Source organism: Gracilinanus agilis, chromosome 4 (assembly GCF_016433145.1).
Source record: "Gracilinanus agilis isolate LMUSP501 chromosome 4, AgileGrace, whole genome shotgun sequence".
Taxonomy (NCBI): Eukaryota; Metazoa; Chordata; class Mammalia; order Didelphimorphia; family Didelphidae; genus Gracilinanus; species Gracilinanus agilis.
In genome coordinates this window covers 522,504,380-522,520,770 of record NC_058133.1, presented here as the reverse complement: position 1 = coordinate 522,520,770, position 16,391 = coordinate 522,504,380, and the positions used below count along the sequence as shown (strand labels likewise).

The following is a 16,391-nucleotide window of genomic DNA, read 5'->3' as shown; positions in this document are numbered from 1 at the left end:
ATAACCTGGCCCCCTCCTGCCTCTCGAGTCTCCCAGCTCACTGTGACACATACTCTTCAACCCAGCGCCACTGCCCTCCTGGCTTGTGTTCATCTCTTGGCTCTGGGCATTTTCCGCAGATGACCCCCATGCCTGGAACATTCTCCTTCCTCCAGCCCATCTGCTGACTTCAAGTCCCAGCTGAAATCCTGCCTCCTCCAGGAAGCCTTCCTCAATTTCCCATTTATCCTGCCTAGAGCTCTCTTCGCATGCATTTGCTTGCATGAGCTTTTTGAGGGCACCTTCTGCCTCTTTCTGCATCCCTGGCACTTAGCATGGTGCCTGGCCCATGTAGCACTTGGGTTTATTGATTGATCGGGGAAAGGAAGGTTGGTTTGTCTGTGCTGTTGTGCGCCAGAGGGCAGGATGGAAGATGTGAGTGGCTGTTTGGGTTGGATCAGAGGAAACAAGTGCCAACCCCACCTGGGCAGTGAGCTCCCCATGACTAGAGGTGTTCAAGCAGAGGCTGGAGAAGGATCACAGGGGCTTTTCTGTTGTCAGTTCGAGATTCTGCAGTTCCCCCCCCCCAGGAGGCTTCCTCCTCCACCCAGCTCTGGGCCAGCAACCTTCCCCTTCACTGCTGCTCCATGTGGACAAGGGGCGGAGTCAGAGCTGAGCTGCCCAAGGGGGAGAAGGGGATGAAGGGAAGAAGGTATGCAGGAAGGCAGCCGGGCACATGTGGGACGTCTGGCCTCGTGGCAAGCTGAAGGGGCTCCAGCCGCAGCAGGGCTGCCCCTGCCACTGGCCGTGGGTCTGCGGGCGCTGTGGCTGGGCCCCACCTTTTGTCTCACGGCCTCTCGTGACCCCCAAATCCACCACATGACACGCGTTCGCTCACTCGGTGGGTTTTTAATCTCACACACACGACACAGACACAGTGTGACCCCAGTAGAATGTGCACAGCTCCGGGGCCCCGTCCAGGGCGGCCAGCTTGCCACCCCTGCCCTGCTGGCACAGGCTGGGCCCTGGCTGCACGACCACAAGAAGGTCACCTCCTCCTCATGCAGACTAACTAGTGAGGGTGGGGAGCAATGATGAGATGATTCTGAGCCTGGCCTCAGTTTCCCCATCTGTCAAGAGGGGCTCAGCCTACGGGGCCTCGGTGGTCCCTCCGGTTTCTCCCCTCCATCAGGCCTCAGTTTCCCCAACTACAAAAGGAGGTACTTGGCTGTGACGTCAGCAGGCTGCGTCTGGGCCCCCAAAGAGCACCGAGCGCCTGGCTCCCGCCTGGCACATTCCCTGCCGAGGCTAAGGTGTCCCCGGGGCCCGGGACAGCGGGCGGCGCAGCCGTGGAGGGGGCGCTGGGGGAGGCCGGCGAGGCTCAGAAGCCCTTCTCAATGCTCAGGGTGCGCCGCGTCACGTGCTCCATCTTCCCCGGCACGTACTCGGTCAGGCTGATCTGGTAGTTGGCCAGCATCTTGAGCATGAGCCGCAGGTCCAGCCACCACTGCTCCCGGGGCATGCGGTGTCTGTGGGGCAGGAGAGGAGCCTGCCTGAGGCCCACCGTCCAGCCTCCTCCCCCCACAGCTGGCTGTGCTTCAGCCCCTTCCCAGCCGCCCCCTCCTGTGGCCAGGCAGGGCCTGAGGCCTCATGACCGACCCAGGAAGCCTCCACTCTCATTCCCTTACAAGGACGCGTTTGTGTGGCCACTAAGCATAGCCTGGTGGGCATCCAGGAGGAGGAGGCCAGTGCACGGAGGGAGAGGAAGGGCCCACACCACCTGGGGGGGGGAGGGGGGAAGCTAACCCTCGGCCAGACTCACTCAAAATCCGTGACCTTCTGGAGTTCGGTGACCGGGCTGAAGGCCACCGTCTTCTTCCTCAGCCCAATGACACAGGCCGAGTCGGCCGAGTTGGCAAAGACGCGTCCTGGGGGGAAGAAGGCAGGGATGAGGGCGAGGCCGGGGTGGGGGAGAGCAGGGGACCCCCCCCCCCCCGCCTCCGGGCACGCACCCTTCCGATAGGACTCCCGCAGCTTGTCGGACATCCAGAGCATGGCCTTCACCCCGAGCTTGGTGCCGTAGTTTCGGTCGAAGGGGGTCGGGGCTCCTCCCTGCAAGCAGAGTCGGTGCTGGGCTGGTCAGGGGCTGCCCGGGGGGACCTCTGGCCTCCCTCCTGGGCCAACCCCTGCCCCCTGGCTCCGTCCTCTCTGAGCCCGCAGGCTTGACAAAGAAGGAAACTGAGGCCGGCCCGGCCCTGCCCGCACCTGCTGCAGGTGTCCCAGGACGTTGGTCCGGCAGTCGAATATTCCTCTCCCTTCGGAGGAGTACAGGTTGTACAGGAACTCCGTGGTGTAGTGCTCGTGGCTCTTCTCATTCCTGGAGGAACAAGGGCAGCCCTGCCTGGGCCTCGCTCTCTCCCTCCCCCCAGCGCCCCTTCTTGGGCTGCCCCCTGATGGCACTCACCGCAGCACCAGCCCCCGCTGGATGTCCGTCTTCATCTTATCCGTCAAATGTTCCACGTTGGCCTAAAGGGAACAGGAGGGGGATCTGCCGGGACTGGGGGGAGGCGGCCAGGCACCTTGGCCCGCCCCGCCCAAGCCGTGGATGGAGACTCTGGAGTCCCAGCACCCTCTTCCTTCGTCCCCCCCCCCCAGGACTGAGCCCCACTTCTATCTAGAAGGCTTCCCTCCCATTCCCAGCATTCCAGAGTCTGTCGCTCAAAGAAGGGAGTGAGGCTCCCGCCGAAAAGCCTGCCAGAGCCCAAGCCCGAGGGATCCAAGGGCCTCTCCTCCCCTCCACTAAAAAGGGGCCGAGTCTGGCTCCAGGGAGGGCCCACGCTGAGGATTCGTGAGGCATGCGGGTGGGTCAGCCTGGCCGCAAGTTCAGAAGGGCCTGGGAGACTTGAGTCCAAGGGCAGCAGGAGCCTGGCCGGAGTCAGAGGACCCTAGTTCGAATCCTACCTTTCCCCCAAATTCCCTAACTCCTGGGTGCTGCTGGGCCACCTCCTTTGTAACCCCCTGGGCCCCGTGCCAGACTGAGGAGGGTGGCGTCGGCCCCTGCGACTCGCCCCACCCTGAGAGGTGGCGGCAGCTCTCCCGCCTCGCACCTTCAGGTCGTGGATGGTGAAGGGGTCTTCGAACACGTAGGCGGCGTCAGCCCCCACTGCGATGCCCGTCACCGTGGACAGGTACCCACAGTAGCCTCCCATCGTCTCCACGATGAACACCCGCCTCTTGGTGCCAGAAGCCGACTGCTTGATGCGGTCGCAGCTCTGTGGGGGTGACAGGGAGGGGATGGGACACGGGGTTCCCCTCTCCCAGGGCTGGCCACCACTGGAGAGCCAAGACTAGCCCAAACGTAGTAATCATCTGCTACTGAGCCCGCACAAGCCAGCCACCTCCCCCACCTGCTGGGCTCCCTTTCTGTAAGAAAAAGGCTGGTCCGAGGCTCTACCTCACACCCTCAGATTGGTTAACACGGCAGGGAGGTGGGACACCCAGAGGCACACTGATGCATTGTCAGTGGAGCTGAATCCAACTATTCTGGAGAATGGACGACGCTGCCCAAAGGGCCACCAAGCCCTGCATCCGCTCTGACCCAGAGGCACCACTTCTGGGGTGGAGCCCAAATGTACAAAATGACTGATAGCAGCTCTTTTCATGGATGCAAAGAACTGGAAACAGAAGACATGCCCGTCCTTTGGGACGGTGAATCAATGCTTGCTCTCCACGCCAGCCAGGACATGGTGGTGGAGATCAGGGCTATGGAGTTACTTACTCCTGGGATGACCCAGGGCCCCACTGTAGACTCTGGGCAAGTAAAGTGTAATGTTGGTTCTGGGGGGATATCAGAGAGCCCATCAAAGACCTTCCATTGTGGAGGGCGACTTTCACCCCCTGCCCTGGGCCTTTTCCACCTCTCAATCTCCCCAACTGTGATTAAGCACATTGGGGTCAGCTCCTCCATGGGGGCATGAGAATGTCTGAGTCCTATTTGAACCCTGGGCCCCTGAGGGCTCGCTAACCCAAAGGAGCAGGAGGTCAGGAAGAGAGGGGCCAGCTTGGCATCAGTCCGTTTAAGCAGAGAAGGGGCTGCCAGCCAAGTCTACCGAGAAGGGAAACTGAGGCAAAGAGAAGGGCCTGCCAGACAGCCCAGCCCAAAGCCCTGGAGGACAGCCGAGGCTACGCAGAGAAGAGAGGAGGAATCTGCCGCTCGGCCAGTGAGGACCCCGGCCAGCTGAACGCAGGGCATGCTCACCTCCATGGCAGCGTTGACGGCTGTGTCAGAGCCCAGGCTGAAGTCGGTGCCAGGGACATTGTTACTGATGGTGGCAGGGATGACACACATGACAAAGCAGAGCTCTTCATACTGACTGCGGGCCTCCACCAGCTGCAGCACGCCTTCGTAGGCCTGGAGAGAGGAGGAGCCAGGCATAAGCAGCCCTGGCACTGCCCCTATGCTCCCCCTGCCCTCGAGGGCACCCCTCTCATGAAAGCTCTGCCTGTTCATCTCCTGGGGCTGATGGCCCCCTTGACCCCCCCATCTTAGCAGCAATTTTGCAGATCAGTTCCAAGGCAGAAAAGTGTTAAGGGCCAGGCAATGGGAGTTAAGTGACTTGTCTAGGGTCACCCAGTTAGGAAGGAGTCTAGCTTGGCAGGCATTCTTGTCCACTGAGCGCCAATTCCCTCCTTATGCCTTTTTGAATGCATCTGAATCAGGCCTGAGGTGGCAGGGGAGGGGGCTGCTGGGCAGAACCCTGGGGGCCCTGCGGGTGCTGCTCTCACCTCAAAGCCTCCAATGACCAGCAGGGCCTGGATGTTGTAAGCTCGCACATTTTCCACAATTTTCTCCAGGCAAGTTTTGGGCAAAGTCCTGGGAGCAAAGACTGGTCACTCGCTGGGTGCTCTCAGGCCCATCACTGACAGCGCCCCCCCCCCCCATCCCCATGAAGACCCTCCCCTGAGGCTAGGAAGATCACCAGCATCAACTCCACCAAACCCTGCTCTCTCCTCCAGCCCCGACCAGGAGGCAATCCAGGCTGAAAAGCTCCAGCCCAGCAGACACCCCCCTACACGCACGCTTGCACACACACACACACACACACACACACACACACACACGCACGCACGCACGCACACGAACGGCTACTGGGCAGGATTACCACTTAACATGAAAGAGGACCCTCCTGACACAGAGAATTGAGCCACCTGGAGGTGGTGAGCTCCCCGTCACTGGAGGTCTCCCTTACAGGTTGGGTGACCATTCATTTGTCTGAAATTCTCTGCTTAGGGTGTGGTGGGGCTGGATGCCTAAGAGTCCCTCCAAGCCCCAAGCCCCTCCCAGCTCCCCAAGTGCTGACCTCTTGGTCCCCAGCATTGACCCTCCTCGCCCCAGCCAGCCAGCGACATCATGCCAATTCACCTCGTGCACCTGTGGGGTGACCAAATGTAAGGACTTGGCTTCTGGGGATGGAGGCCGATCCAGGGCCTTCTCAATTGAGGGCTATCTCTGAGGGCCCACCTGCACCCTCCCCAGCCCATCGTTGGCCACAGGCACAGCCCAGCCCTGCCTTCTATGTGGACATACCTGCCCCTTGGCCAAGCCCTCGAAGCCATCATGAATGATGTAGACCTTGTGTCCCTGGGATATGCCGGTCCGCACCGCGGACCTTACGGCAGCGTTCATGCCTGCGGCTGGAGCCCCCACATTCAGAATGGCCACGGAGAAGTTACTCTGGACAGAGGCAGAAACCAGAGCCTGAGGCCAAGCTCTGGGCACTGGCCTGCCAAAGGCTGCTCCAAGGGGAGAAGGCCTGCTTTGTGACACTGTCAGAGGGAAGTCACTCACCCCCTGAAAGGGACCTTAGGGTTCACCTGAGGAGGAATCTGGCTGACGCGCCTTGGTTTGGAGCCCTCAAAGGAGGAGTCAGGCTCCCCCAACTCTGGAAGCAGCCCAATCCACAACAAGCCTGTTGGCCACTTCCCTCCAGTGTCTGGGGCCACCCTCCAAATGAGGAAGCCTTTGGGACACTCAAAGAGGCTGTCCTGACCCCAAAGCCTCTTATGGCTCATCACTAGGCTAGCTGCCCTCCTCTGGACACTGCCACTGATCAAAGGCCACCCTATTGGTGGCACCCAGCGTGATGCGGCAACCTAGCGGGGAGGATGGGGGCCTGGAGCATCCTTATTCCTGCCCCCAAGGGCACAGGCCAATATGGTGTTCCTCCTCTTGTTCTGGAGAAGTTGGGTTTTGTGGTCAAGCCCAAGATGCCATGTTCATTCCTCCCACGTTTCAGGGCACTCGTCTCAGCCCCACACTCTGGTCCACCAGGATGGTCTCGTGATCCTGTCTACCTCCCACACTTCCACAGGCCCTGGCCTGCCGCTATGCTGTTCAATCAGACTGACCCCCCTCTCAGCATCTTCCTCTCTAGTTCCCACCTTTCTGCTCTCCACAAGAAGAGGACAAGCCGGGAAAGCCTTTGCTGAAACTCACTGACACATCCAGCACAGAAGTCAGAGGTAAACTTGGATTCCCTGGGCCCGAGTTCAAATCCCAGTTGTGGCCAAGCCTATCTCTGGGACTAGGGCATGAATCTGTCTCTGGAGGGTGGTGAGGGAGGCGCCTCAGGAATCTTAAAATGAAAGCAGGACGGGGCCCCTGGGCCCACCAGAGAGAGGCCCCAAAGTGGGCCCCCACCTCGTGCTGGGTCTTTCTGGCCCTCAGCCCCTTGCTCAGGCTACACTCATCCAGACACAACTTCTGTGACAGGATCTTACGGGTAGTCCTGGCATGGGGCCTTGACTAAGGCCCTTCCCTGCCTCGGTTTCCCTGTCTGTACAGCAAAGGGCCCCATGAGAGCCTTACCTTCTCCTGGGAGACTTTCTGATGGGCCAGCATCTTGTAGATGTTCCAGTTGGTTTCAAAACTCCTGCAAAGGAGGGACCAGGCAAGAAGCTCAGGGAGAGATGGGCAGAGAGAGAAAGCCAGAGATACACAGAAAGAGAACCAGAGAATACACTGGGAGACTCTGGGCAAGTCATTGTCCTGTTCTCATCCCCCCCCCCCCCCCGGCTTGTTGAGGATGCCACCGTTACTAGAGCTAAGGCCAGGGTTTCTTATGCCCTGATGGGGGAAGCGGCCTTGGGGAGCCAGTGCCAGGGCTGGGCTGAGACAGAGGCTGCATCTTGAGCCAAAGGCTGCTTCTGGCTTCTCTAGAGCCCACCTGGGGTGCCGAGTCTTGGAGGAAAGGAAGCCTCGAGAAAGAGGGACCCCAAGAAATGGATCCGCAGAACAGCCAGCTAGCTCCTAAGGGTGCCCTCTTCCCCCCAAGCAGCTGGGGATAGACACCCGGGGCAGCACTGTCCAGTGGCCGGGGCCTTGTGACCGATGGGTGGGTGAAGCCCTCCCTGCCCAGAGGCCCCGCAGCTGGGCTCTGCCTCTCACCTCCCCCGCAGCTGGATGGCTTCATCAAACCTCTTCTCGTCCATGGCTTTCTGCACTTCCTTCGTCTGGGGAGAGAAAGCGAGTGCGTGGAGTGGGCCGCAGCGAGGAGCGGGTCAAAGTGCCCGGGGCCCGTGGGAAGTGGGCAAAGGGGAAGGCGACCCACAGGTGGCCACAGAGAAGCTCTTTCTGGGGAGAGGATCAGGCCGTCCCCCGGCCTCCTGGGTCAAAGGGCCCTTCCTCCATCCGGGACAGCCCGGGGAACGGACGGACACTCACCACCTGGACACACTCCATCAGTGGCAGGCGCACGTTCTGGTTCCCAGAAAGGCTCACCACGCAGGCGGGCGTGTCCGGCGTGGCCTCGAGCAGGGCCATCACAGCCTCCATGCCCATCTTGCTGCTCTGGAAAGGACGCCGTGGTCAGCCCGTACGCTTAGGTCCTCCCTTTGCTCCTTGGGGGAGCAGCGAACCCCACGGAAAGGCCATTCGTCCCCAGTGCGGGTTCAGGACTCTCCCTGCCAACAGAGCCATCTGGACCCAGAGGGGGGCACGTCTGGCTTCGTGGCAGCCACAGCTCCAACAGGAAGACATTTGAAGCCATCGAGCTGCGCCCTTGTGGGGGAGAGCCGGGCACGCCTAAAGCCTCTAACGGTCCCGTGAGGAGCCCCAGTGCAGCGCCCAGCCGTGTGCCATTGGGGAAGGGTGGGGACATGAGTACAGACACTGCCAGGCCTATATTTATGACGAGCCCCTGGGCTCCCCCAGGGGTGGGCCGGCAGGGGACAGGCCTCTCAGCCTCTGGGCTGTCCCGCCGTCGTCCTCGCTGTCCCCGGAACCCTCTGTAGCACCGTGCTTACCGCCCTCAGCTAGGCCGCTCCGGCTCCTTCCTCGAGCCCCACAGCTCGCTCCCTCCTCCCTGGGCAAGGCGGCCCGGGATCCCTCCTGGAGGGGGGCCACCCGCCCCTTCACCATGCGGCTCCAGAGAAGAGGCCGGCTGAAGAGAGGCCTCTGGGCCCCGGACGCCCAGCAGAGACCAAGCCTGAAAACCTGGGCGGCCCTGAGCAGGCCCTGAGCAGGTCCCGAGAGGTCCGTGTGAGGCGCCCCCCCACCCAAGGCCTGGCGAGGGACTCTCTGGGGACTAGAGGGGGGAGGAGGAATTCTGGGAACCCCAGGCAGCGGGGAAGGGGCAGCCTTCGCCTCTTCTGCTGTGATGTCTACACGCAATACTGAGCACACTGCAATGTGGCCACACACGTGGCCAGTGGGAGCGACGCGCCTAATGGAACCTGCACGCACACGCACATGCGTGCACACACAAAGAAAACTTACCAAGACCCGGTCAAAGGCAGAAGGCGTCCCTCCCCGCTGCACGTGGCCCAGAACAGTCACGCGAGTGTCAAAGCCCAGGCGCTGGACCACCAGCTAAGGGGGGGAAGAGAAGACTTGGAGTCGGCCACCCCCCCCCGGCCATCACTAGGCAGGCCCGCCTGGGTTTGGGGGAGCCCGTGGAGAAAGCCCGGCCGCCGCCAGCACAGGCCTGGGCACAAAGCAGGGCCCCCAGCCAGGGTGGGGCAAATGCAACCAACACAGTGGGGGGGGGGGAGGGGACCAGGTACTCACGTCCTTCACGTAAGCCGACGTGATGGGCTTCCCGTGGCGGTCGATGGCGCCTTCTGCAATGATGATGATGTTGAGCCTGGAGCCTCGGCTTCGCGTCTGGAAGGCAACGGTGACCCCCCTCAGCTCTGTGGTCTGGTCTGCCCTCTGGCTCGTTAGGAGCTTCCGCCCTCTCGTAAATGGGAGGTCGGGCAAACGCCGGCTGAGGCGGGCCGGCTCCTGCCTCCTGGGCCTGCCTGACAGCTCGGGGGGCGGGGGGCGGGCACACAACCAGACCCTTGCTAATGCCCTGCTACAGAGCTCGAGCCTCTGTGCTGGGAGGGGCAGAGCCACAGGCCCTCCAGGAGCCCCCACTGAACCCCCAAAAGCCCCGGCCTAAGTTCTCTTTCCCAGATGGAGAAACTGAGGCTCAGAGAAGGCTCTCGCCCAGGGTCCCCCAGAGCCAGGCCTGAATCTCCGGGCTGCAGCTTGTCGACAAGGTGACTGTGGGCAAGTCTCTTGGCCAAGTCCTCGTCTCCTCCGTCCCCAAAGCCTCCTCCCGGGGGGGCACGTGGAGGGCAGCCGTTTGTGGGCTCGGCCTGCCCAATACCCCACCCGTTAGGCACCGCCTCTCCAGCGGGTATACAGCTGGCGTGGGCGAGCCCCGTGGCTGCCACTCACCTCCCCGAGTCTCTCACACATGAAGTTTTCCCAGCCGTCCTCAGGGGGGGATTCGGGGATGAAGAGCCAGTCGGCGCCCGACGCCAAGGCGGACACCAAGGCCAGATACCTGGCGAGGAGCGGGGGTGGGGATGAGGAGGGGCCCGAACGCCGCCCCCCCCCCGCCCGCCCTGGTGCACCCACGGCCCCCCCCTTACCCGCAGTGGCGGCCCATCACCTCCAGCACGAACGTCCTCTGGTGGCTGCGACGAAGCAAGAGGAAGGGAGGGAGGTCAGGAGGCCCCCCGAAAGGCCGCCAGGCAGTGCCCCCCCCCACCCCCACCCGGGCGCGGCGCCCACCTCTGGGCCGTGGTGGTGATGGCGTCGATGACCTCCATGATGCGGTGCAGGGCCGAGTCGGTGCCGATCGTCATGTCCGTCCCGCAGAAGTCGTTGTCGATGGAGCCCACCAGCCCCACGATGTTGAGGTGCGAGTACGTCTGGGCCACGGATTCCGGGATCTTCCCTGGGCCCGGCCATGGAGAGAGGGGACGGGGAGCCGTGAGAGCCGGGCCACGGCGGGGCCCCCCCTCCCCCCGCCCGGCAGCTCGGCCCACTCACCTTCCGTCACCAGCTGCTGCAGGAGGCCCCCCCACTCGGAGCGGAAGATGTTGGCGCCCGTCAGGCTCCCGTCGCCGCCGATGACGCACAGGTTGGTGATGCCGTGCTGGACCAGGTTGTAGGCGGCGGCCAGGCGGCCCTCCCTGGTGGTGAAGGCCTTGCAGCGGGCGCTGCCGATGATGGTGCCTCCCTGGGGGCGGCGGGCCGGTCAGGGGAGCCCTGCCGCCCCGGCCAGCCCGTGCCCGGCCCCCCGCCTGGCCCAGCCTTACCAGCTGGATGATGTTGGAGACACTCAGCCACGTGGCCTGCTTGATGTTGTCGCCTCCTTCCACCAGGCCCTCATAGCCCTGCGGGGGAGGGGGGGTCACTCGGCCAGCCCCTCCCCCCCAGCGGGCAAACCCACAAACACAAGAAACCCTCAGGAAGGGGGGGAGGGGCCCCTCCCTTCCCACCTCCATGCCTTTGCCTGCTTCCCCATAAAATGCCAGGCACCAGGCTGACACCCACCTCGTAGATGAGGAAGACTTTGGCCCCTACGTAGATGCCCATGCGGGTCACCGCCCGGACCGCCGCGTTCATGCCTACGAGGAGATCTGCGGGTGGGCGGCCCAGTCCTCCCAGGAGCGCCCCCTCCCCTCTCCTGTTCTCAGTCTCAGGCCTCTGCCAACCCCAGGACCTGGGGGGGGGGGGCCACTGGTGGCCCCTTCTCCCCTCCCCCACAGGCACAGACCACTGAGCAGGGAAGGAGGGTCTCTGGGTGGCTCCAACCCTCAGGGCACAGCTTGGGCACAGCCTCCTCCTCCTCAGCCCTTGGCCCTGCTCACCTGAAGGAACCTGCAGGGCTCACACTGGTCACAGCCACATACCAGGGGCCCCTACACCGAAAAGGGAGGCCCAGCACCCTCCGTAGGCAGGGCCAAGATGGGGCAGGATCAGAGCTGCCCATTCTACAGAGGGGCCACCTGAGGCTCTGGTGGAGCCACAGAGCACAGACACACAGCCTAGAGTCAGGGCAAGTCACGTGGCCACATGGGACCCCCCAAGTCCTCGGGGCGGCAGCTGGGCCGCTTCTGGTGTTCCAGAGAACCCACCAGCCTGGCGGGGCCTCCGGTCTGGGCAACGGAGCCCTCAGGGTTCGGGTTCAGACCCGGGACAGCCCTTGGGGGTTCCCCCTGCTTTTCTCTAGGGCACAGAGGAGTAAACTGAGGCCACACAAGTCTGCAGCGCCGGGCTAATTCCTACAACCAAGAGCGCCTCAGTCTTCCAGTCTGCAAAGTGGGGGAGGGGGTGGCCGAAGCCAGCTGCCCAGTTCCGGATCAGACCCCCCCCACCCCCCCAGGAATCTACATCCAGGAACGCGGTCATGTGGCTCCAGCCAGAACCAGCACGGGCCAGACTGGGTCGTGAAGACACACACGTCCGCAGGCTGCCCCTCCCCCTCCCGCCCACTGGAGGCCCAGCGCATGCGCAGTCGGGCAGAAAGAGGACCTCGGCCCGGCCCCGCTCCTCCCCTCCCCCTTCCCCCCAGGGGTGGATCAGGCTCGCGGGGGGCGGGGGGGGGGGGCAAACCCCCCTCCCTCAGGGGGAAGCCCTCCACTTCATCCTCCCCGACTTGGGGCGCCCGCACAGAGGAGCCCCCGACGGCTCCCCACTCAGTCCCCACTTCCGCATCCCACCCCGTGCCTCCTTCCCGGGAGGGTTGCGCCCGGCGCGCCCTGCTCCGAGCCCCTGACGGCCTCTCCCCCGTTCCGCCCCTCCGCTGCTCCCACTGACCTTGGGCGTCCCCGCCGCTCGTGAGCACGGCCAGGGCGCGGCCTGCCCCTGCCCCGCACATTCGCAGCTGCTCCAGGCCCCCCAGGGCCGCGGTCGTGTGGCTCGCCATGCTCCGCTCCACTCCTGCTGCTGCTGCTGCTGCTGCTGCTCGCAGTCCAGGCGGGGGCTGCTCTGGCCGCAAGCTCCAGGCGGGAGGGGAGGAGCCTCGCCTCGCCACGCCCTCAGGGGAAGGCCCCACCCCCAAAGCCCCTTAGACTGCGGTACTCCGGCCCGCCCTTTCCTCTTTTTGCCGTAGGGGAAACTGAGGCCCCTCAGGCCAGGGTCTACTCTCCGGCCACCACCAGGGGAGCCGAGGCCGAGCCAGGAACTGAACCTTTGGGCTTAGCAATAGGGTTAGAGAAGGGCCCGGCGGGGCCGGGGAGCTTTAGGCACTTGGCTTTAAGCTAAACTATGAGGGGCCCGTTAGGGTCTTCCCGCCCAGCTCCGGGTCCACTGCGAATCCTCCCTGCCCCCCGCCCCCACCCCCAACAGGTGCGCATCCTCCGTGGCATCAGTTCTGCTCAAGCCCACCGTCGCGGTCTGCTCCTGAGGGGCCTGCCCTCCCTCCCTCCTCATCCGGCCCGCTAAGGCCAGGCGACGAGCCTCTAGGTTCTGGCAGGTTCCCTGACCTAGACTGACACCGCCTCCGCCCTCTGTGAAACATCCCCTTTGTAGCCTGGAGGGCTACTTTGTAGCTGTGCAGATTTCCGCGTGTAACTTGCTACTTTGTAGCTTTGCAGATTTCAGCGTGTAACTTGCTACTTTGTAGCTTTGCAGATTTCAGCGTGTAACTTGCTACTTTGTAGCTTTGCAGATTTCAGCGTGTAACTTGCTGCTTTGTAGCTTTCTCTCCTCCGCAGCTTCCATCTGCCCGGAATCTCTGTCCTCCGTAGCTCTGGTGTTCTCTCCTCAGGCCCTTCGCCACATCTTCCTCTTTCTACCAGGTTTCACCCCAGAGCTAAGGGGCCTTCCGTACTCAGCCCAGGCCCTCGGTACTCGGCACATCGCCCTCTAGGCGGCCCCCTTCCCCGTTCCCTGCCACCTCTATCTCGTTCACCTCAACAATCCCTCCGGGGCCTTCCATCTCGCCCTTCTTTCTACATCTCTCCTCTTTTGGGGGCGACATTCCTGGAGCAGCCCCGGCCTCCCTCCGCCCCCTCGGGCTCCTCCTTCCGCCTTCTGTGGGGGGCCTCCTGACCTCAGTCCAGTCCTTCCGGTCCCCTTTGAAGCCTTTGCCGTAGGCACCGGCTGGCCTTTTCCCGGCTCTCCCGCCCCTTTGCTGCCTCATCCATGAGCCTCTACCCCTACTTCTGGGTCCCCCAGAGCTCCGGGCTGAGACCTCTCCCGTCCACCTGTTATGGGGTGACAACCGGGTGTTGTGGGGTGCAGTGGTGCATGCGGGGGTCGGGAAGGGTCGGAAACCTGGCTCAAAAGTAAAGAGATTTAGGGGGCAGCTGGGTAGCTCAGTGGAGTGAGAGTCAGGCCTAGAGACGGGAGGTCCTTGCTTCAAACCCGGCCTCAGCCACTTCCCAGCAGTGTGACCCTGGGCAAGTCACTTGACCCCCATGGCCCACCCTTACCAATCATCCACCTATGAGACAATACACCAAAGTACAAGGGTTTAAAAAAAAAAAAGTAAAGAGATTTATTAGATAGGATTAGGGCGTGAGTGCCACCACCCTGGGGGAGGGGCTGCTCCCGGAATGCCTCGGTTACTCCTGCGAGGAGGGGACTCTGGCGCGCTGAGCACTCCGGTCCTCTGTGGGCTGAGGTCTGCCTGGAGCCCCTCTTGGTTTGGGGAACAGCCACAGCCCAGTGCTGTCAGGGTGTGGCCTGGAGCGGCTTCTCTTTGGCCATCTCTACCTAAAGGTCGAGCCAAGGAACGTCCCTGTTTGCAGTTTGCCCCAGTTCAGGGGTTCCGTGTTCAGGCCACGCCCCCCCCCATCTGCCCAGCTCCAGCGGCCTGGCCGGAGGCCTACATGGCAAAAGCTCCTCTCCCGGCAGGCCTTCCTCCATCTCAGCGCCCCCCACCCCCACCCCTGCGTGTATCCGGGCTGGATAGTCGAGGTACAGAGCCCGGGCATGTGCTTTCCTCCCCCATTAGACCAGGAGCTCCCAGAAGGGCTTACCGTTTGCCCTTGTTCACATGCCCATTGATTAGCCTGGGGCCTGGCCGACTCCCCTAATAGACATGATCTTGGGGGGGGGGCAGGGCGGGGGGGCCGCTGGGGGTCTCAATGAATTGAGAGCCAGGCCAGGAGGCATGAGTCCTGGGTTCTAATTTGACCTCAGACACTTCCGAGCTGTGTGATCCTGGGCAAGTCATTTTGTTAGGGTTCAAAATGGGTGGCCTCCAGAGGAACACACGAGACAATGCAATCAGAGCAGGAGAAAGCTTTATTGCCAGCACGCGCTGGGGGAACTCAGCAAAGAGAGTCCCGAGGGGGCGTTCAGGAGAGGGAATATGTATGTCTCTGGGATAGAGGTGCCTTTGGGACCGAGGGAGTCGGGATGCTTCCAGGCGCCGCTCCGGGGGGAGGTGGGTCCCCGGGCTGTCAGCCGGGAGTCAGAGAGCTAAGTGACTCCAACCCTGCTTAATTGCCAAGTTTAGCTTTCTGGCCGTGATATTCTTACACGCTATAATACTTCTATAAGCTTCTTTGGCTGCAACGATTTCACCTCCGATGCCCCGGAGCCAATGCAAGGGTGCCTGGGAGAGCCAGTCCGAGCTGGGCAGGGTCTGAGGCCGACGGGAACGGAGGCCGAGGAGTCTTCCCGCCCCCAGGGCTGGAGCTCCTCCCACTGGCTGTCCAGGGAACTGGAATTCCACCCTTCAGGACCCCCCAGGAGAATGGGGGAGGGACTCCCAGTGAGGACTTGCCCTGGGTGCGGCAGAAGCAGGACTCGAACCCAAGCTGGGGCGGTTCCAGGCCGCTCTCCCCAGCTGCGCCCCCTTTTGTAGCAGGTGGCCGCATGGGGCTGGGGGGGGGGCGGGGCACCTCCAGAGCCTCAGAATTCTTCTCCTTCCTCAGAAGCAAGAGAGACTCTCACGGAGGCCTCGGCAGGGCTCCAGCCTCGGGCTGGCCCAAAGGCTAGAAAGTGAGGCCGCCCCTCCCCCCCTCCTCTAGTTACGGGGAGCAAACGGCGAACCCCCAAAGGAAGAGCCCTTCCTTAGCCAGAGAGGAGTCGCCCCGGGGGGGGGCGCCCTCCAAGCCGGGGCGCGGCGGCACGAGGGGAGCAGCTAGCGGGGTTCCCCCCCCAGTTCAGGGGCGGCGGCTACCAAGGTGTGGCCCGAAGGTGTAGCCGCGAGGCCGGCTGGGCCTCGGGACAGTCCGCCCGAGTTAAGGGGCGGGGCCGGCCCTCAAGGCGGGAGCCAGAACCCGAGGAGAGCCCTTGGGTGCCCGCCCAAGCCCAGCGGGGGCTCCCCGGCTCTCTGCCCAATACTCGGCCAGGCGGCCCCCTCCCCGCCTCAGCCCAGAGCCCCGAGAGCCCGGGCCGCGGCGCGCCTCCCGCCCCTAATCTCTGCAGACACGCCCCAGCCCCAGAGCCCCGCCCCTCCCGCCCTTCGGGGAGAAGCTCCACGCCGAGACGCGTCTCCGGCGCTCCCCGCGGCCAGCCTCCGCCCTTTCGGGCCCGTTTCCTTTCCGAGGGAGGCCGGACCCCAGAGAGGGACACGCGGGGGCCCTCCTGGGGGGGGAGGGGAGGCCCGGAGAGGCCGTCTGCGGGGAAGGAGAAAAGTGCGGGGGGAGGGGCACAGACCCCGCCCAGGAGGGCCGAACCTTCGCCCTTCCCGGGGCGGCTGCCTGGCTGGGGGTCGTTTTCTTCCATCCCGCGAGTTCTCGAGGCGCCCGGAGGGCCGCTCCGGCCTAAGAACCCCGCTGCGGGCCGGCCCAGGTCCTGCTCTCAGTCTCTGCGTCTACGCAGAGAGCCCCTGGGGGTGACGGGGCCTGGGATGGGCGCCCAGAGGGAAAATGCGGCTAACCGAGGAGGGCGGAGGGGGAGGGCGCTGCTCCGGGCAGCCGCCGGCCAATCTGCTCCAGCCCTCGGGCCCAAGCCCCGCAGTGGCCGCGGAGTTCCGGCTTCGAGCGGTGACCCGGCCAAGGTCTCTCCGGCCGGGATTTCTACGGGGCTCTGGCGCGTGGGGGGCGGGGCGGGGCCGCGTTTGCAAAGGGGGCTGATGCCTGGGGAGGGGGGGTGGCGCGCAGGGCCCTCTGGTCTCAGGTCATACCTCGGGAACCACACGTGATCTTGGATCTGCCCCAGAGAGAGGCCAAGG

At 63.6% G+C, this 16,391-nt stretch overlaps 1 protein-coding gene across 5 annotated transcripts; it reads right to left on the bottom strand.

Annotated features, from left to right (window-relative positions):
- Positions 1-868: 868 nt before the first annotated feature.
- On the bottom strand, positions 869-12,196 carry PFKL (phosphofructokinase, liver type). 5 transcript variants are annotated; one of them, XM_044673425.1, is made up of 22 exons: positions 12,077-12,196; positions 10,811-10,884; positions 10,573-10,650; positions 10,304-10,493; positions 10,043-10,208; positions 9,901-9,945; positions 9,704-9,812; positions 9,047-9,142; positions 8,756-8,848; positions 7,703-7,828; positions 7,427-7,491; positions 6,848-6,911; positions 5,567-5,737; positions 5,340-5,410; positions 4,765-4,852; positions 4,238-4,390; positions 3,087-3,251; positions 2,444-2,505; positions 2,245-2,356; positions 1,992-2,091; positions 1,802-1,907; positions 869-1,508 (listed from the first exon to the last, which is right to left on the bottom strand). In XM_044673425.1, exons 1-22 carry the CDS (start codon positions 12,183-12,185, stop codon positions 1,361-1,363), a joined length of 2,391 nt encoding a protein of 796 aa, XP_044529360.1. In that variant the 5' UTR covers positions 12,186-12,196; the 3' UTR covers positions 869-1,360. The 5 variants fall into 5 exon arrangements, with proteins under 5 accessions (XP_044529360.1, XP_044529361.1, XP_044529362.1 ...); XM_044673426.1 differs by having other exon boundaries at positions 5,567-5,713; XM_044673427.1 differs by having other exon boundaries at positions 6,863-6,911.
- Positions 12,197-16,391: the final 4,195 nt, after the last annotated feature.